Below are 22,042 nucleotides of genomic sequence, written 5' to 3' on the forward strand. Positions count from 1 at the left end.
TGCATAGTGCCCAGACTCAAACCCACTAAAAACCTTTGGGATGAACTAGAATACCGATTGTGAGCCAGAACTTCTAGTCCAACATCAGTGCCTGATCTCACAAATTCTCTTTCACTTAATATACTTGTGGAAAGCCTTACCAGAAGATGTCTGCTGTTATAGCTGCAAATGTGGGGCCAACTTTATACTAATCCCCATGGTTTTGGAATAGGATGTCCAACAAGCTCATATAGTGGACAGTTATTTTGGCTATATTGTGTATGTGGACGTTCCATTAGCAGTTACTGTTTTAAAATATACTTATATGGGTACTACTAATACAGATTTTATGATACATACAATTGTACATGAATGCATTTCAGTTTAAAATAGAAGTATACCTGTAGTACACATATATTAACAACATGTAAAATATATTACTGTTTCAGCTATGGCATTTAATCTGCACCGCACATGTGTCCCTGTCTCTGTGTGTGTCCCTGTCTCTGTGTGTGTGTCCCTCTGTATCCGTCTCTGAGTGTGTGTGTGTCTGTGTGTGTCTTTGGAGGTCCCTTGGTGTGATTGTGTGTGTGAGTCTCTATGTGTCTGTCAGTGTGTTCCTTTGAATCTCTGTCTGCGTCCCTGTCTCTGTCTGTGTCCCTATCTGTGTCCCTGTCTCTGCGTGTGTGTCCCTGTCTCTCTGTGTGTGTCCCTGTGTCTCTCTATGTGCACCTGTCTCTGTGGGTGTCCCTTTCTGTGTTTCCCTATCTGTGTGTTCCTGTCAGTGTGTGCCTGTCTGTGTGACTGTGTTTGTGTCCCCACTGTATGTGTCCCTGTTCACATACATGTTTGTGTACATGTTTGTGTATATTTCTAAATATTAACTTTCTAAACAGTTAAAAGATCTTTATTTTGCACCCAGGCAAATACTGTGCCATATAATTTTAGCAATAAATGTGTATTGAGATTTTTAAAGTCTTGAGATTAACCCGTTTTTACTGCCAGTCTATCTATTTTCTTTACTATTATTTTTCTGTGTGGGTAGACTGAGGGTATTGTTTCAGGGAGAGCAAGATGTTCAACTTTCAACTTTACTTATTGGTTGGGATGGCCTTGAATTTGAAAAAACATTGAGCACCCACACAAACCACTCCACACAATCTTTCTACTAGACTGGAATAGACTCCATAGTGGGACACCCCTAGTGAAGTCTAGACTTTGAGAATTGCTGCTTTGATTAAAAATAGAAATTGGGGATTCTAGTAAATGAATATAAATAAAAAAAAAAAAAAGATTGCTTCAATGTATACTAATTTTAAAGAGCATGAAACCCAAAATGTGTATTTCATAATTACCAAAGAGAGTACAATAAAAAAAAATTCTAATATACTTCTATTATAAAATTTACTTTGTCCCCTGGTATCCTTTGTTGAAGAGCAGGTGGGTAAAATCAAGAGCATGCAAATGCCACAGTGCTGCTCCTCAAATTCTAAATCTGATAATAGAAGTAAATCTTTTTATAATATTATCCTAAATAATAAATGAAAGATTTGGGTTTTATGTCCCTTTAAGAATGTTTTTCTTTTCTGTGTTGCTCTCAGTTCATTTGAAAACGGGAGAATTTGTGCACAAAATATACCTTATATTGCTGATTCTTCTTTGGTATCAGTAGATATTTATCCCTAATTTCATTTTAAAAACACAGATTAATAGCTACAGTATATAAAATAAACTTTGAGTTGGTGATTTCTTTTTGGTGCAAGGACTCGGAAAATCCTCTGAAATAGTGACTGAGAGTGGAATTAGTTATTGTTTTTATTTTTATGTTTTGATTTACTCACATCAGAGAATGACAATAAGGTTCATGGAATATACTAGAAGCAACAAACTGAAAGTTAGATATTTATATTGAAGAAATGTATTAAATTATCTCATAAACTGATCTTGATGATAAGATTTATTGCACTAGTAAGAATAGGATCTGAAAAACACATCTTCTATTTGACATTAGAAAACAAGAATTACTGGTGGGATCTATGAGCAATCGTGTTCTTTATTCTGCTCCTCCTGCTCAGTCTGCTTTTCCTGTTCATTCTGCTCCTCCTGCTCATTCTGCTCTTCCTGCTCATTCTGCTCTTCCTGCTCCTCCTGCTCATTCTGCTCTTCCTGCTCACTCTGCTCCTCCTGTTCATTCTGCTCTACCTGCTCATTCTGCTCCTCCTGTTCATTCTGCTCCTCCTGCTCATTCTGCTCTTCCTGCTCCTCCTGCTCATTCTGCTCTTCCTGCTCACTCTGCTCCTCCTGTTCATTCTGCTCTACCTGCTCCTCCTGTTCATTCTGCTCTTCCTGTTCATTCTGCTCCTCCTGTTCATTCTGCTCTTCCTGTTCATTTTGCTCATGTGTCTGTTCTTGGACTTGGCAACTAAAAAATGATCCTGAGGGTTCACAAGTGTTGGACTCAGGGCAGCCTTCCTCCAAACAGACAACCTCCCCAGTTACAATACATTTACATTTTGTGGTACACGAAGAATCCTTCCAGAAGTCTTCACCCTCTTTAGCAAAAAAAGCTGAAGTGATGAAAGAAATGTATTAGTGTTAATTACTGTATTTGCTGTGCACTGCAGCTATAATTACTAATGTAATAGATCATTACAAACATTAAAATAAAAGCATTAGCAAAATTATTTTATGTAAAAGTATAAAAAATTTGCATTAGATTTCAGTTTGGTTAAGAAAGTAAACAGCTGTGAAACATGACAAAATGTTAGGTTTACACTTTGAAAATTAATTAATTGTGCATTAACATTGCTTAAAGGGACTCTGAACCCAACATTTTTCTTTCATGATTCAGATAGAGCATGCAATTTTAAGCAACTTTCTAATTTACTCCGATTATCAAATTTTCTTCATTCTCTTGGTATGTTTATTTGAAAAGCAAGAATGTAAATTTAGATGCCGGCCCATTTTTGGTGAACAACCTGGGTTGTCCTTGCTGATTGGACAGCACTAATAAACAAGTGCTGTCTATGGTTCTCAACCAAAAATTTGCTGGCTCCTTAGCTGAGATGCCTTCTTTTTTAAAGATAGCAAGAGAACGAAGAAAAATTCATAAAAGAAGTAAATTAGAAAGTTGCTTAAAATTGCATGCTCTATCTGAATCATGAAAGAAAAATTTGGGTTCAGTGTCCCTTTAAGAGCAATCAGTAGTGCCATTATTTTCATGCTCATATTTTTTACAGCTTGAGTGACAGTCACAAAAAAAAGGGTGTCACAAAACCTTTTTTTTTTTTTTTTTAAATTGCATTTATTAATACATTGTTTCACAAGTGTTTAGTCTAAATATAAATTATTTATTTCCATAGCATTTTCATTTGTTTTCCTTTGCACACTCACAAATGGTTTGCTTCAGGTTTCAAGATACATTTTACAGCGCTATTTTGGGTTGTGCTTGAGTGCAACACTTAACTCATCACTTACAAGTATGATGAGCAAAAATGGGCCGGCATCTAAACTTACATTCTTGCTTTTCAAATAAAGATTTACCAAGAGACTGAAGAAAATTGATAATAGGAGTAAATTAGAAAGTTGCTTAAAATTGCATGCTCTATCTGAATCAGTAAAGAAAAAAAATTGGGTTCAGTGTCCCTTTAACTAAATACAAAATAACATTGCCATAAACTACAATATTATATGTATTTAATAATACAATCATTTGAGTGACATAAAAATTCCATCTTTCTTATGGAAAGCATTGTGTAAGCAGGTTACGATATGTTTTTGTAGCTTACATCTGTTTTTAATTGATTTTAACTTCAAATGCATGTTTGTATAGGTGACCTGTGTAGGATCCATTATATTTAGCATGGTAATATTCTAGGGCATATATTGTACATGTTTTTCTAATTTTGTAATAAGGCAATGATTAGATTAGACTAATACATTATTTTATTAAAAACTGTCACTCCTATTGAAAATGATCACCTATACATTTATAGCTTTGGGAAATGATATTCAGTTTAACTTTAAACTTTGCACAGTCACCGCTTTGCTTTAATTTATCTGCTAAGGGCTCAGGCAGTAAATTCAATTGTATATGCACTAAATTCCTGATGTTAGACCAGGAACCTGCAACTATACATAAACCCTGTATCTGAAATCATTGTACTAGTAAAGGAAACTCAATTTAGTTCAGTTAGATGACTCTAACTTGCTAAATAACCAACACATCTAATTTCCCAGATTGTTATAGATTAAATATGCCCCTGTATACTCCCATATATGCCCCTATCTACAGTACTCCCCTTCAATCACAAAATGTATGTGTTTGTGGGTTTGATGTAAAAGAGGTTGTGCATGACAGTGGCATTATGGGCAATTGTGTGCTTAAAGGGACATGAAAGTCAAATTTACCAATTTACTTCTAAACAACAAAAAAACACTTAACCGCCCGCAAGAAAGAAATAAAAAAACATGTAACCGCCCGCACGAAGTATAACAAAAAATACTAACCTCCCGCATGAAGTATTAACAGCCACCTAAACCGCAAACCCCCACATCGCAAAATAATAAAGTAATTAACCCCTAATCCACAAATAACATAATTAAAACATTGACCCCTAAACCGCCAACCCCCCCACATCGCAATAAACCTAATTAACCTATTATCTCCTGAACCACCAAACCCCCCACATCGCAATAAACCTAATTAACCTATTAACCCCTAAACCGACAAACCCCCACATAGCAATAAAACAAATGAACCTATTAACCCCATAACTGCCGAACCCCCATATTGCAATAAACCTAATTAACCTATTAACCCCTAAACCTCCAAACCCCCCACAATGCAAATAAATAATTTAATTACTAAGCCCCCTAACCTAACACCCCCTAAATTAACCCAATACTAAGTTACACTTAAATAAAACCTAACATTAAATTACAAAAAAATCATCTAAAATTACAAAAAATAAAAAACTCTAAAATTACAGAAAAAAACAAACAAAATTATCAAAAATAAAGAAATGAAACCTAATCCCTAAGAAAATAAAAAGCCCCCCCAAAATAAAAACACCCCCTAATCTAACCTAAACTCCCAATAGCACTTAAAAGGGCCTTTTGTAGGGCATTGTCCTAGGTTAAACAGCTCTTTTACATTTAAAAAATACTAAGTTCGGGGGCGGAGCCTGGCCAAGCAGGGAAATGGCCGCACACTAACTAGGCTCCGTAGCCAAGTTTCTCCTTAAGGGGGTAAAACCTCAAGTTCCCGGTAATTTACACTGCTCTCATCCCATCTAGAGCAACCCTGAGTATCTGGGATAGACCCGATTAAAAAAATTGGACAAAGCCGTGTGAGACGTAGGCAAGGAAGCATTGGTAACGGCCCAGATCATCTGGCCTACATGCAGTTACCCCGGATCACATAATTCTCATATGGCTTTGGCATCGCTTGCGACACGGACTACCATCCGCTGAGTAATCACCGGGCTTAGCAGCTAAGATCGACCTCTCAAATCGTACCGCAACAGGACCCAGAACTGGCGGACGCCATTACAACTTAGGCCCAAGACATATTGGTAAGACCTACTACGCAGCTTCTGCAAAGCTCCGGTCACTGACTACTACCCGACCGGATAAATACCAGGGCATTGACTTGATCTATTGTACTGGGTCACACAGCGGCAATCACCCGACACACTGGGCCCTAATTTAAGTGAGATAAAGTATCGAGTTAGTTCTGCTCCGGTGGGGGCCATCAAATCTTCACATAAAAGACAAGACAGGAATACAGGGGAGCTGGAGGTAAAATATGAAAGGCCCCTACCTTCCCTGAACATCCAAGGCCTTATAAAAATAGTAAAAGACACAAAACAGGCCTGAAAAATACTTAAACATACTTTATTTCACACCAGATACGGCCCATGCTTGGTTCAATAAGCACATTTTAAGCTAAAACATCTGAAAATTGCCCTAACTCTTACAACATGAACTATTTGGTCAGAGCAGGGCAGATTTGGAATGCCCTGTAAACGGGCACCTAGAATGGAAAAACCACAGAAAAATTCCACCCTCAATCAATACCTTAAGACAGTGGAACCTCAAAATGAAAAAGGGCCTGATTCCTCTGAGGTACAAGCTCAGGCTTCATTGCACGACACATCACACAATAATAGCCCTTTAATAACAAGAGAGGACCTAAAAAACCTGTCATCCAAAGATGATATTAAAGAAGTGCTGAAGGAGGTCAGGGGCTTATTTGGTGAACTGCGAAAAGACATTTCTCAAGTAAAGCAAAAAGTCGCCAAACTAGAAAATATACAAACAATGTTATGTGATGATGTACAGCAATCCACTAAACAGATACATAACCATGAAGAAAATATTAACTTTTTATTAGACAAAGTCGAGGACCTCGATTACCGAAACAGACGAAACAATTTGAGAATCAGAGGGATCCCTGAATCCATCATCCCATCTGCCCTTTCGGGCTGCTTGCAAGATTTATTTCGCACCATTAAGGGCACTCCGTCTGCACCAGATATGATTCTAGAAAGGGCACACAGGGCCCTCAGGCCTAAGCCAGCGGGGAAAGCACCACCACGAGATGTCATAGTCCGTTTCCTGAATTTCCTTGATAAAGAAGAAGTACTAAAGAACGCAAGAGTTAAGTCCCCCATTACACATGCAGGCATCAAGATTCAAATATTCTCCGACATAAGCCCTGCCACCCTTCAGAAGCGCTGAGATCTGAGATTTATTACCGACACACTTCGAGCAGAGGGAATCCAATACCGCTGGGGGTTCCCTGTAAGTTTAATCATCACAAAAAATGGGGAAACGATAATTTATCGTGGCCCGGACGACCTTCATAGGCTTAAGGAAAAATTGGGCCTCAAGATCTCTTTCCCAGATACAGAAGCAGATGACATGAGAATCACCCCCTCCTCTCAACCCGATGACAATCTACCTTCAGCTCCCCCGCCTAGATGAGGTATCGTATGTAGTTTAAATGAACACTTTGTCATCCATTACCACTTTTGGAAAAGACTTGACAGCTCATGCTTTAGGCAGCTGTACAATAATTAAGACTAAAATGTGAAACTTTGAGTTTTCTTTAAAGGACAATGGGGCTTACCTATATCACCCCAAATTGGACTTTTTCCTGTCAATCATCACTACAATATAGTAAATGTCAGATTACAAGCACTGTGCATGTCTTTGTTCACTTAGACATTTTCTAGATCAAAAGCAGCTTAACAAATAATTATGTTTATGTTACTAATACAATCTGTTTTAAATAGCAAGCTAACTTATGATACATAGGGGCTGTCCACTATCACAGTATGCTGTCATTCCTTATTAGAACTATGAGTTGTTGGTTCTGCAGAATACAATATTTCATGTATAACCGTTGATGATTTGATATATCCACCAGTTTGAAATAGTACATCATCTCACCATAATAGACAGCTGGAACTGTGTTTGATGAGGAATAATAAGATATATAATGATTACACAGTTTGATAATGGGAAAATATGTACGCACAGTAAATGTAAAATGTTCCAACCATTTAGTTAACTGCAAGTATACCAGAATTGTTTAATATTTTACCTTTCCCCTTTCTGTTGGTGAAACTACATGATTTTATATAATATATCGCTATATTTACTGTATGTTTACCTGTGACAAGTTCAACGGTTTTTTAAAACAAAAAGGTTATCATCTCATTTTCTTTGACGTATAACTCTACCTATACTCATCTACTCACTTGAACATGACTAGACATTGACTGAATCACTACTGATAACACATAACCAACAATTTATGCTTCCACACAACACCAGAAACACCATGACAATCAGAAAACTACACTCTTAGGCTTACACATCTAGCAGCCGGCTAACTCTTTACGCCACAAGTCAGGATAGAACTATTTCGAACTAGATTGACCCTATCCATATGGACCTTATATACCGGGAACTATACTATATATAACACAAGACTAACACTCCTCAAAGACCCCTAGGAGACAAGGCTCTTTCCTCTTCCTTTTCAATAGTAACCGTACTCCTCTCTTAGTAGTCAGGTTACAAGAACCATACTTCACTACTGATCCTGTAATAACACTCCTTTTACTCTCTTTCTCAGACACGTCTTCTACCACCTATTCCTTATTTTACTACACTCACTTACACTTAATTTCTCCTACTTTTCCTACTCGCCCTACCTACCTTTCCTAATCCCCCCCCCCCCTTTTTTTTTTTTTTTTTTTTTACATATTTCAATAATGGCATGTAAAACCCTTAAACTCATAACCATTAATGCTAAGGGTTTGAATAGCCCCATGAAACGCCGTATTGTCCTGAAAGACCTCAATAGACTGGGTGGGGATATCATCCTCCTGCAGGAGTCCCACTTCAAGAAAGGCCATGAACGAAAGTGGCACAATAAAGACTACCCCACTGCCTTTTTTGCCTCCGGCCCTAATAAAAAGAACGGCGTAGTCATTTTAATTAAACAATCTATACCATTTCAAATGATACACACAGACAAGGATCAGGAAGGCAGATTTATTATTGTCCATGGGTTGCTATACGGACGCCCTATCACAATTGTAAACACCTATTTCCCTAACAAAGGCCAAAAGACATTTATGAGACATCTATCTAATCACATATTAGACCAGAAGAAAGGTCCACTCATTTTGGGAGGGGAGTTTAACACCCCTATGGACCCTGAACTAGATACATCAGGGGGCAGTTCTACAATTCCTAAAAGAGACCTCAAGTGTATTAACCACCTCCTCAGAGACTTAGCTGTCCATGACGTATGGAGACTATCTAACCCGACCAGAAGAGACTACACCTTTTTTTCCCACCCCCACAGGGTGTATTCTCGATTAGACTACTTCTTTGCAGACCCACTAATATTATCTACAATAAAAATGTCTAAAATTCTTCCTATCACCTGGTCAGACCACGCACCAGTTCTGTGCGTAGTAGAATGGCCCGAAACACCCCTTGTCCCGTTCCAATGGCGACCAGATGATCACCTATTAGACGACCCTCTGGTCAGAGTAGACCTAGAGAAAGCAATCCCAGAATACTTTCAAATTAACAAAATAAATATGACCTCAGAGGTGAATAGATGGGAAGCACACAAATGTGTGATTAGAGGGATTCTGATTAAACACAAAGCTAGAATACGCAAATTACATAGAGAAAAATATAATGATTTATTACAAAGTTTGTCAGAGGCAGAAAGAGCTCATAAACAGAATCCAGAAAATACATCCCTTTTAGATCTTTTATCACAAGCTCGCACAAAGGTCAGGGACTTCCTACACCTAGATCAGCAAAAGCAAACTCTAGCACTCAAACAGCACTTTTATACTTATGGGAATAAAGCGGGTCGCTTACTCGCTAGATCTCTCAAGCATAAACACTTAAAATCATATATTCTCACTCTGACTGATAAAAAGGGGCACACTAAGACTGACAGCTTTAGTATTGCAGAAACCTTTAGAAAATATTACGAGACTCTTTATAACATTGTCCAACCAACAGCTGTTAATAATCAGGACCGTCAGTATCGGGGTTCCCCCGACGCATGTAAATATATCTCTGATTTGGAACTACCCCACTTAGACTCAACAGACTCAGCATTACTTGACCACCCTATCACATGCGAAGAAGTCTCAACGGCTATAAAACACACCCCATTGGGAAAAAGCCCTGGACCTGACGGCTTCGGAAGTAAATATTATAGAATGTATTCCGCTGACTTAGCACCCCATCTCACACAATTATTTAATGTCATTGACGAAGTAGGCGGCTTCTCCAAACATATGTTGGAAGCTTACATCACAGTCCTTCCCAAACCGGGTAAACCGCCTACAAAACCTGAAAATTTGAGACCAATTTCCCTGCTTAATGCAGATGTGAAAATTTACGCTAAAATCCTCGCGGACAGACTTAATAGGATACTACCCAAGTTAGTGAACCCAGACCAAGTAGGTTTTGTACCAGGCCGCGAGGCGAAAGACAATACGCTAAGGATACTCCAACTAATCTCTTACGCCCGTAACAAACAGATCCCTATGATTTTGGTCTCCACAGATGCCGAGAAGGCCTTTGACAGGGTCAATTGGGGCTTTCTCGGCTCTGTTCTACAACAAATGAACATTAGTAACAATTTGCATTATATTCTAATCCCTCGGCTAAGGTGAGAGTTAACGACATCCTGTCAGACCCCTTCCAGATCACTAACGGGACAAGACAGGGGTGCCCTTTGTCCCCAATCCTATTCGCCCTATCTGTAGAGGCATTGGCTCATAAAATTAGACAGAACTCCCAGATTAGCGGCATCAAAATCAATGACTCAGAACATAAAATGGCATTATATGCCGATGATATTTTGTTTATGCTAACCGACCCAGAGGACTCTTTGACAACATTACTAGACGAATTTGACGTATATAGTAGATTTTCTAATTTTCATCTAAATGCTTCTAAATCGGAAATCTTAAACATTAATGCATCCTCAGAAACTATACTCAAAATAAAATCTGAAAGTCCCCTGGTCGTCCAACCCCACAAAATGAAGTACCTCGGTATATATCTGACAGCAGACCCAAAAGACCTATTCACAAACAATTACAAACCACTACAAGAACAAATCACAGCTGATCTATCTAGCTGGGGCAACAAACAGATCTCATGGTTGGGCAGAATCCAGGTAGTTAAAATGACTATTCTACCTCGCATCCTGTATGTATTACAAACACTACCTACACCGTTACCCAGACACTACATTACAAACCTTCAAGAGATCATAGGACAATACATCTGGCAAAAAATCAGACCACGCATCCCAAAAGCTACTATGTTCCTCCCCAGACATAGAGGGGGGCTGGGGGTACCAAACATAGAAATCTACAGACAAGCATCAATTCTGCAACGCCTGGTGGAGTGGTGTTATAACTCAACAGATAAACGGTGGATACAACTTGACAGAACAATTCTAAATTCAGAAAATATGGGAGTATGGGCTTGGATCACTCCAAAACTAAGACCCATATAAATTTCACAATATCCACTGTGGAATGAATTGTTCCTAATTTGGGACAAACTTCTTAAAACATCCAACCACCTCTCCACCACGCCCTCCCCAATGACGCCATACAAGAGCAATCCTGACTTACCGACCACAGGTTTCCCTTCCCTAACCAGCTCCTCCCCACACATACAAGAACTCACCTTAAAAAGTATATTAGAAGGAGGCAAGCTGATACAAAGGGAGAACTTGATAGGTACTGGAGGGGGTCCCCCCCCTCCATGGTTCGCTTACACACAATTAGCACATTTTGTTCAAACACATAAGAAAAGAGAAGAATTTAACCGCCCCCTGACTAGATTCGAAAATTTATGTTCGCAGCAAACCCAACCCAGACATATTATATCTAAATTGTACAACATACTACTGACCAATAGCGGCAAAGCATACCCTTCCTTCACCCACAAATGGGCTAAAGACTTAGAAAGAGAAATTAGCCAGGAGGCATGGGACCATGCCTTACAATGCCACAAAGAAGCCACAATCTCCTCTAATATTATGGAAATGAATTTCAAATTACTGGCGAGGTGGTACCTTACACCAGCCAGAATACGACATATATACAAAAAGAGCAGCGGCAGATGCTGGAGGGGTTGTGGGGAGGAGGCAGATTTAATACACATCTGGTGGTGAAGATAGAAGATGATGGAGCCGACTGGACGAAGACCTTCACTGCCGGACTTCAGGAATGGTGAGTACTTATTTGGGGCATAGTTTTAGGATTTTTTACATTTTTACATTTTTTTTGTTTTTAAGATTATGGATTTAATGGGCAGTAAAAGAGCCGAATGCCCTTTTAAGGGAAATGCCCATACAAATGCCCCTTGAGAGGCAATGGATAGCTTAGGTTTTTTAAAAGCTAGGTTTTTTTATTTTGGAGGGGTTGGTAGGGTGGGAGGTTTTACTGTTAGGGGGTAATTGGTATTTTTTTAAGTTAAAGAGCTGTTTAACTTAGGGCAATGTCCTGCAAAAGGCCCTTTTAAGGGCTATAGTTAGTTTAGTATTAGATTAGGGGATGTTTTTATTTGGGGGGGATTTTTTTATTTTTATTGGGGTATTAGTTTAGGTTTAAAATTTTTATTTTGGATAGCTTTGTTTATTTTTTTATGTAATTTTACTTTTTTTATTTTTTATAACTTTAGCTTGGGGGTTTGTATTTTTTAAACATAGACTGCCCTCTGGGCAGGCTTATTGCCTAGTGCTATTATAACTAGAATTTGGTTCAGGCAGTTTTATTACAGCATTAAGCAACATCATTTACCTTGATATACACATCCTCCTGGCACCTTAAAATCATCTACCTGGAAGATCCATCGTCCTGGATAGTTGACATTGGATGTAGACTTAATTTTCAATACCTCATTAGTTCTGGAGCCAGGAATATTGAAGTAATTAGTATCATCACCACTGTTAAATCCAGCCTGTGAGATGCAAGAATTCATACTGGAATTATTTTATCTTTAAAGCCCAACGTGTACAAGTTTAAAATAAATAAAAATATGAAGTCTACCCAATGGAAAATCTTATAAACCAGAAACCCATATTATCTCAAGAAAACTTTACTGCAAAATAAATCAGTTTGCTATATCTTAACTTAAAGCTAACATCATCAAAATATATCACAAAATATACAGGTGCATCATAATAGCTTTAAAATATTAGTTTCATCTCATCTAGCTATGGTTATATTTATTTAATGTATCTGCATTATGTGAAATTTGTTGAAATCAGTCATGTAGATCCAAATTTAAAAACCTAATTTATAACCATTGTGTGTATGTTTATGTGTGTGTGTGGGGGGAGGGTATATATATATAGTAACAGAAATGAAAACTTGCACTCACTCGGTATATCAAAAATCAGATTTACTGTGACACTTGTCTTTTCATTTCTGTTACTATGTATATCACTAGCACCCTGGCAGATGAAGGAAGGTGAGAGTGCATATCCTGGCTATATTTTATATATATATGTATAGATAGATAGATGTGTGTGTGTGTATATATATATATATATATATATATATATATATACTGTATATGTATATAAATATATATATATTTATGTGTGTATATATATATATATATGTGTGTATGTATGTATATGTATATATATATATACATGTGTGCGTTGTTTATGTGTGTGAATATATATATATATATATATATATATTTTGCCCTGCAAGTTAGTTTATAGGGGTCAATTTATCAAGCTTGATGCCCTGTGTTTCCGGCGAGCCTTCAGCCAGAAACAGAAGTTATGAAGCAGCAGTCTAAAGACTGCTGCTCCATAACCTGTCCGCCTGCTCTGAGGCGGCGCACAAAAATCAACCAGATTGAATACGATCTGGTTGATTGACACCCCCGGCTAGTGGCCGATTGGCCGCGAATCTGCAAGGGGCGGTATTGCACCAGCAGTTCACAAGAACTGCTGGTGCAATGATAAATGCTGACAGCGTATGCTGTCAGCATTTATCGATGTGCAGCGTATATGATACGCTATATCGTATCATGTCCGCTTGCACATTAATAAATTGACCCCATAGTGTTAAGATCACTTATATTCCTTAAAAGTTTCCCTTTAAAATGTTTCTGTTTAAAGCTCACTAGAAGGTCACTTTCATTTAATTCTATGCATGACTGTTTTTTATCGAGATTGCTTATACAGTTATGTTATATTGCATTACCTGGGCTGGTGTTCCTCCTAAGCCTGTGTTAGCATCACCATCACTAGCTGTACCTGTTGTCCATTGGATATCCCCATAATTCAGGATTATAAAGTACCTGTAACCATCAGTAGTAAGGACAGCCTGGAAAGTGTTGACCTACAGAGTCATACAAAGAAAAGATTTTTTTAACAATTAAAATCATATAGAATGTCCTATTTCATACACACTAACAAGGTGGATTGTGGTTTTCTTCACTCATAACTTTAACCATAGGCTTGCACACAGGGTGTGCCTGGGAACACCCTAATCAACCCTGTGCACTCTGTAGCATTTCAAAGGTACAGTAGGGAGGTCAAAGATCTGACCAGGCCCACATCCATCACACAGCGCTCCCTCCGTTTGAGAGGTGCCCACACTGGGCTCTTATGGGATCCTGGCTCTTGTTTTTACAGGCTTTTCCCACAGGATGTTCTGGCATGCAGCAGCCAATCAGTGAGGGAAGCAGGGGATATGACTTGATTTCATATTTCCGTCCCCTTTTAAAAGTGCAATGGAATACGCATTAGGGTTAGAGTACAGAGGGGGCTTGGGGGGGGGGGGGGAAGGGACATGGAGGGAAAGAGTTAAGGGGTTTGGACATGGTAATGTTGTATTTATAATAATTAGTATGAGTGAGTGTGAAAGTGTACATATGTGTGTACATGTGTGTGTATATGTAAATATGTATACTAATGTGTTTTATTTATATATATATATATATATATATATATATATATATACCCACTCGAACAAATGCACTCTCAGGGCTTTTCAAATAATAGAATAACAAAGGTTATTTTTATTGAAACGTTTTTGGGTATATACTACCCTTCATCAGCATAACATAAAGTGAGATATATCAAATAATATATAGGCAAACAAATCAAGTTGTAATCAAAACACACACACTCCAACCTGTGTATTCCCAAAGAAGCGACAAAGTGAATGGCTAAAACAAACCTGCGTTCCACTATTTCGTGTCACCGGAAGGACTAATGTGTCATTTCCGGTTTCGCCGTCTTCCACCGGCTCTTACAAAATGTACATAAACATATCATCCAAGAAAATAAGTGTTAATACAATAGCGTGTCATAACATAACATAGTGAACTTTTAGCGATACATGCCCACATAGTAACCTGTATGGTTACTCTTAAGAGCGGGTCTTAGTTACCATGCCATGGTCTCATAGTGTATTGTCAAAAAACAAAACTTAACTTATAAGTAATCACACAAACATTATGAACTACAAGTGTCATGAGTGTATATGCAGACACAGCTAATGATCTAAACTTCTCTCATTTGACTTATCGTGACTCACACATATAGGGATGGTATATTAGAGGCTAGAAGTGGTAACCATGGGAACAAAAACAAAATACTATATGCATTACCATTAGTTATGCATATCAAACTTCTTAAGGGATAGCAGTTGCCACAACTATTCTAAGTACATTGTATTGTGGAAAATTGTTATGTACCCAAATACATGAACTCCACAATAAACTGGTACTTGCCCCTTGCTGGTATTCTCTATTACCATCCTGTTACTAGGTTTGTTAAAAATAATAAACGCTATTTACATATAAACTTGAAAAAGTAACTAAAATATATTTAAAATATAGCACTTATGGACTTCACTATCAATTGTACTGCAGATGTACAACAAATGTCCCAAGTGGACAATTAAAGAGCCAATAAGATTAATGGCCCTAATCCCCAGACAGGTTGGGGGTCATAATCGATGTGATGCCTTCTCTCATGCTTACTAGGGGTTTGGCGACTGTTGGAGAAACTACCTATAATTTGCTGGTATATTAAGATATTATCAGTTAGTAGTGATTGCACCCCTACATCGATATTACAAACTGACCAAATGAAATACTGTGAGACCACAGATTATATAGGTCTCAACACCCATACAACTTCATAGTGGACCAGATAAATACTGTAACCTGAAAGATGTCATAAACCCACGGTATAGGATATACAGTATACATATACATGTAAGAGTCCATGGCCCCTTGGACATTATTAGCACTCCCTAGTATATATATAAGTGCTGAATTACAGTGGATGCACACCCTAATGACAGATGCTGCGCACGCCTATTGCTTTAACATTTAACCTTTAACTGTATTAGAATCTAAAAGTAGTTTTTTTGTTTATGAATGGACTGAACTAATGTTTAAAAGCCTCTGATGTTTATTCATAAATAGTCATCTATCAACCTAACTTTTTTTTATTTTTAACACCTTAAGATTAATAGTCAACAAAAGCCAATTTTGCATGGCTGCTAAAACATAAACTTTGGAAATAGCTGAGTTTGCAGTCTTCTCAACTGAGTTCTGTAAACTTTCCTTTGATTTGCTGTATATTTTTTCTACTCAGTGCAACATGAAATAAATAAACAAATAAATAATATCAGCCAAAGGAAAGAGGTCCTGCCTTAACATAAATAATTTGACTGCACTACCATTCGTCATGAATATTTGTTTAGATTGGAATGCATATAATTCAGTAAATATTATAGGAGATCTATGGATATCTGTCTGATATATTTTTCACAGGTGGCTATTTTTTTTTATTTTTTTATAACTGTTTTGAACTAACTTTGGATATGCAAGTTTAAAGGGACACTGTAATATAAAATTAGTTTCCCATTAATGCGTTCCAAATGGCTTGTTGTACCCCCCGAAGAGTATTAAATGTTTGGTAAATGTTTCTTTCATGTTTATTTCTGTGATTGCAATAACTGTTTTGATTTTTTTTTCCATTAAAACCATCATTTAGGACATGCCTGTAACAATGGGCTGAGCTTGCAAGCATTTATGTTAGGTATTAATAATAATAGTTGAGAGGGTTGAATAAAGACAAACAGCTATTTCAAATGCAAAATCTCTCTCCATCATACCCCTCACTGGGAGATTAAACAGTGTTATTGTCTCCTATTTACATAGATTTTCTACAGAAAAAAATGTTTGTTACTCATATTTTCAGTGTAGGAGGGGATAAATAGGCAAAAGTGGCCATTTCAAATAACAAATAAAGGTAAATTAGTTGTTTGCAAACAATTAAATACACTCCAGAAGGTAAAATTGACAATCTGTGAACACATAAAATGGGAGACAATTTTATATCCAAGTTTGCTTGGTTTATAGTTGGTACACACTTGTACTGCTAGAAATAGGATTTTGGTTCACTTGCTCAAATAAGCACTCTATATCCAGCATTATTCTATATTTTTATTTGGTGCACTGTAAGGGAAAGCATGAAGTATAAGCCTTATGGCAATATAGATGTAGAAACACCAGAATTTCATTGAAGAGGTCAATACAAAAGAAGGTGATTTTAAGCAAAATAGAGGAGAGGGACCAGTGATCTAAAAAATAGAGTATTTTATATCAATACAAAAATGGAAACACCACATTTATAAACATTTAAATGAAAAATACAGAGAAAACATAAATGCTTCTAATCTTATTTGCTAAATTCATTTTAAACTAACTGCAAATTAACAAAGGAGGTTTAATTACTACAAAAAATGTTTTGTATTCCCAATAAACGAGGAAGAAAATCCAAACTAGGGCAATTATACAGTATTTTATGGATTTCAATTTCTTTGGGAGGCAATTGTTAGCCATTGGGCAATAGATTTAATCAATCACAAGTGCCATTTCAACAAAGCAAAATATCAAAGAAGCAGAAACCCTTTTAACTCAGACTAAATAGATTTTTACAGCTGCCATTAATACAATATTTATATATATTTACAGGTATCTATTAATTTGTGTCCATGATTACATTTTAATATACAAGAAAAACTCTAGGAACTGTAAGTGTTATTATAGTAATTAAATAACTTAAATAATATTTGAAGGAATAACAGTTGTCTCAAACTAAAGAAAATAAATGATGTTGGTTTATATGAGCAGCCTAAGTAGGTCAAGAGAATAATATAAATGTTTTACCATCAAAATCTTCATTTGATATTTTGTTTTAAGAATTCTGACATAATAGTCATCATTCCGTAGTAATGGCTAAAACTGTAAATGGCCACTTTGCTTGTATAAGAAGAACTGACCTTTTTAGATGCTGATCCATAATAGGCCACTTTGTCCCAAGTAGCAACAAAAGCCCATGTAGATAAATAATGCAAGTTAGGTAGGTGTTTATCCATGTCTTTGGAAATTCTCTCCATCAGATTAGAGTCTGTGCTCTCCCTGAAATATACCAATCCTGCAAGATCATTGTCCACATCTCCCCAGAAAGGCGTAACAAATGTTCCATTTTTTAGTGGGAATGCATCAGGGGTGTATTGTGACACGGGTGTGCTAAATGAAATTACTCCATTGTTATTCACCTAGAAAAAAAGGCAAATAAATGTAAATTAAGAATTTCTGATTTAAAAATAATGATGCAGTGATGGTTTATCAACCCTATATATCAGAAAGGGATATGGGTAGATTTAATTACACTACTAGTTGTTATAAACACTATCATGGTTTTTAGAATAGGGTAAAAGATGAAAAGATTATACCTAAAAAAAAAAGTGGAGAATCATTTTTCTTTTACTGCTGGTACCCTTAGGGGGATATTTATCAAAGGTCTGGTGGACCTGATCCGACAATGCGGATAAGGTCTGCCAGACCTCGCTGAATGTGGAGAGCAATGCGCTCTCTGTATTCAGCATTGTACCAGCCCCCTGCAGATTCACTGGCCGCCAGCAGGGAGATGTCAATCAACCCGATAGTACTCGATCGGGTTGATTTTCTGCAATGTGTGTCCGCCTGCTCAGAGCAGGCAGACAGAGTTGATAAATAGGCCCCTTGATCTTGTTAGAGTTTGGATTATTAACAGAACATGGTTACTCCTGTTTGACCAAAATAGGACACTAGTTGAGGTTTGGGTTATGTGTTTTTATTTTGTCATTAAAGGCAAATTATAAGAAGCACTCATAAAAAAATTACTTGGTTGTACACTTCTACTATAAAAACTGGATCCACAATGGAATGTGAATATACTATAATTTGCCTTTATGTTTTATAGAGAGACAAGTCATGATGTTTAACTAACTAATATGCTTCCCAAACATTAAGAATGGTTCAATGTTCTGGCACAATGTTGGTCCTAAACAAAGGTAAAATGTTTGTGGGAAAAAAGCTGTTCTGGCCCATTAGTTAGAAATAATGTTGGAAAAAAGTTATTCTGTATCATCTGATTATTAAATATAACAATCAAATGTTGATTTTCATAGATTTTAATGCAAGTCTATAGGATTCAAAATTCAAATGTAACATTTGAATGCTGCATTCAGCTGTTACACATGGCATTCAAATGTTATCATTTATTCTGTGGAAATAAAGAGATACATACCTTTGTCTATTAGGTTTTTAAAACATACTGAACACTTGTTTTTGCTCAAGTAATAACCAGTCAAATTACTCCATGGATCCCTTTTAGGTGAATATATAAATGCATATTCACTTTGCAGAACTTTAAAACCCCTCTAAAACACCATGATATTGCTACCAAAAACTGTCCACTGTTGTTCCCTTAAAGGAATAGAAAGGTCAAAATTGAAAAGCTCATGGGTCTTTTTTAAATTTAAATGCAATTTATATACTTCCATTAGCAAATATGTAGTAAAAGTTATTACTGTTTTTCAGTAGCTATGAGGATTTGAACACCAGAGAGTCTAACAATTAAGATGGATAGCACATTTAAGGGTAGTTCTATGACATGGTATATTCCTGCTCCTATTAAACTTGTATTTTTTGGAGTACAGCATTGCATTTATTTCTGTTTCTTAGTGCCTGATAATCTAAAGCTTTACACTCAGGCAAGATGGTCTAAAATGACCGGTCAGTGCTATGAAGTCCATGATGGCATGATCTAAAGACACATTTTACAATGTGATCTGTGTATCTTGCTAAGTGGTGTAACCTACATTTAAATATGAGGTCTAGAATTATAAAATTCTGAAAGTTCTGATCGGTTGCAGGCTCGATTATTTGAGACTGCAACTGACATTTATGAAGCAGCAGTTTAAACCACTGATTCATAAACTCTCTCCCCCAGCTTAAAGTTGGAGGATAAAAATTGCTGCAGTTATTGACAGGTCCTACTCTCACGCTATTGGGTGTGCAAGAGTAGGTGGTATTCTAATAAACTTCTTCATTTTTTTGTGAAGGTAAGCTTATAGGGAAGTCCTGGTTCAGACCCTTTTTCAATTAATTTTCTGAGATCTGCCCATTTGAGGGTCTTGCTGATGAATTTTAGACCTTTGGAATTAGAGAATGTTCCTAATTGAGAAACAGAACATTTTCCCTTTTTGCATTCCTCAAGGGAACCCTCAAGCCTGGCAATTCTCACTTTGCAAGCTTGTAGTCAAGGCAAGATTTAGTGCATCTAATCCAATGTATACCAGTAACTATAGTTCACTTCAATATTTACCCAACCATTTATCTATTATTATAATATATATTTTATTCAAAACTATATGATATTAGGTGATGTGGAAAGTGTTACTTACAAAGAGAGATTTGTATTTTTTACCGAAGAACTTAAAGTCAACTGAAATAGAAACTTCCCCAGATGTTCCATCATCTTCTACTGGAGTAGTTTTATCACCTTCAGATGGTCCATATGGATATAGCAAATTGTCTTTAAAAAAAATAAATATATAAATATCTATATATGTTTATATATATATATATATATATATATATAATTTTATAGATTTAAATATTTATGCATTCACACCAATACACAAAGATACACAGTAGCAATTAGAGAATAAATTATAGGTATTATGGAAAATCTTGTGTTCTTGAGAACAATGCATATTAATGCATATTACATTGTTGTTTTACCTTGGTCTTCACAAAATGCTGATTGGAGAACTGTGAAATAAAAAAAGAAAAAGAAATATTAATTTTATACAAACTATTATTTTATTTGGGTTACAGAGATATTGAATACTTACCAAGGAGAAAAAGTGGAAAACACTTCAAGAGACACTTCATTATTGTTTTAGGTTTTGGAATTCTAAGAGAGAAGAGTACAACTTTATCACATTTCGCAGTATATGATTATATTTTCAGGTGTGTGAATAATTTACCAACAGGAAAGACTCAATAAAGTTTGCCAAATAATCTAGAAAAAAAATTACCCAAAACGTACCTTAATAATATGTAAAAGTAACACAATGGCCTAGAGCGCAATCATATTAGCGCTATTGAACACTTGAACCAGTCAAGTTTAATCAATCTTATTCTAGCACTAATTTTATTCAAGTTGAAGGTAAAAAGGTTTTTGCTCGAGCGAAAACCTGGAGTCCGTGTGGCTGATTGCAAAAATCATTTGATACTCATAGTCATATAAATGGCTGCAGATGAGCCCTCATTGATGTTGCTGCGATCACAGCCAATCGTTTTCCCATGTACCTGTCCTGTTTGGTTGACTTCAATTAAAATGCTCAATAAAATTCCACAGCTAAAATGACTAGATAAATCCCAGACAACACTTTTCAAATTATGACCCCTCAAAACATTTTAAATTTATCATTAGTTCTGTGCATGCCCACTAACATCACCCAACCATATTGGATGATGTAAGCAAGAAAGGTCACCAATAGGATACAAATGCTAAGTTAATACCAATTAATAATAAGCCCTTTTATACTTATAAATTAGTGAAGCAAATGCACCAACAAAACACATTTGTCTACTAAACTGATGTCGCCCCTTTTCAAATCCCTTGGAGAGATATGCCCATATATCTATATAGTTATGGAAAACAAGTGGTTAATAGCATGCAAGCTACTTATTAGCGCCACTACATGCTATTAAAAGGGATCAATCAATATATTGACCTTTCAACATGTGATGTATTCACTAAACCCATGATGTTGCTATTTAGTTTGCCTTTAATCCTGTGCGTTTGGGTTTTGGTTTAAGAAATTGTGAGATTAACAATGCAGGTAACAATTTTGTGTTGTTTTTGTGGGGTAAAGATTTCAAGATTCTAGCGTATTAGTGGCAGAAGCATTTTGGGATTGTGACAATTTTGTTATTTCCTTTCATAATCTACTCTGGCAACTTTGTCCTCTATTTTTTTTTCCTGAAATATGTTTTCCCACTGGTCCCAGAAAGGTTGGAGTAAATCCTACAGAATAATCAATCCTAACCCTGCAACATTAAGATTAGTAATAGTTGGATCAGTGTAGGACACAGCAAT

The 22,042-nt window shown here is 36.5% G+C and overlaps 1 protein-coding gene across 1 annotated transcript; it reads right to left on the reverse strand.

Annotated features, from left to right (window-relative positions):
- Positions 1-1,776: 1,776 nt before the first annotated feature.
- On the reverse strand, positions 1,777-20,829 carry LOC128638987 (alpha-tectorin-like). The gene is made up of 7 exons (XM_053691127.1): positions 20,790-20,829; positions 20,677-20,706; positions 20,337-20,467; positions 17,886-18,164; positions 13,782-13,919; positions 12,357-12,516; positions 1,777-2,546 (listed from the first exon to the last, which is right to left on the reverse strand). Exons 1-7 carry the CDS (start codon positions 20,827-20,829, stop codon positions 2,014-2,016), a joined length of 1,311 nt encoding a protein of 436 aa, XP_053547102.1. The 3' UTR covers positions 1,777-2,013.
- Between the last annotated feature and the right edge of the window lie 1,213 nt (positions 20,830-22,042).

The sequence above is a fragment of the Bombina bombina genome, chromosome 8 (genome assembly GCF_027579735.1).
Source record: "Bombina bombina isolate aBomBom1 chromosome 8, aBomBom1.pri, whole genome shotgun sequence".
NCBI classification, from domain to species: domain Eukaryota; kingdom Metazoa; phylum Chordata; class Amphibia; order Anura; family Bombinatoridae; genus Bombina; species Bombina bombina.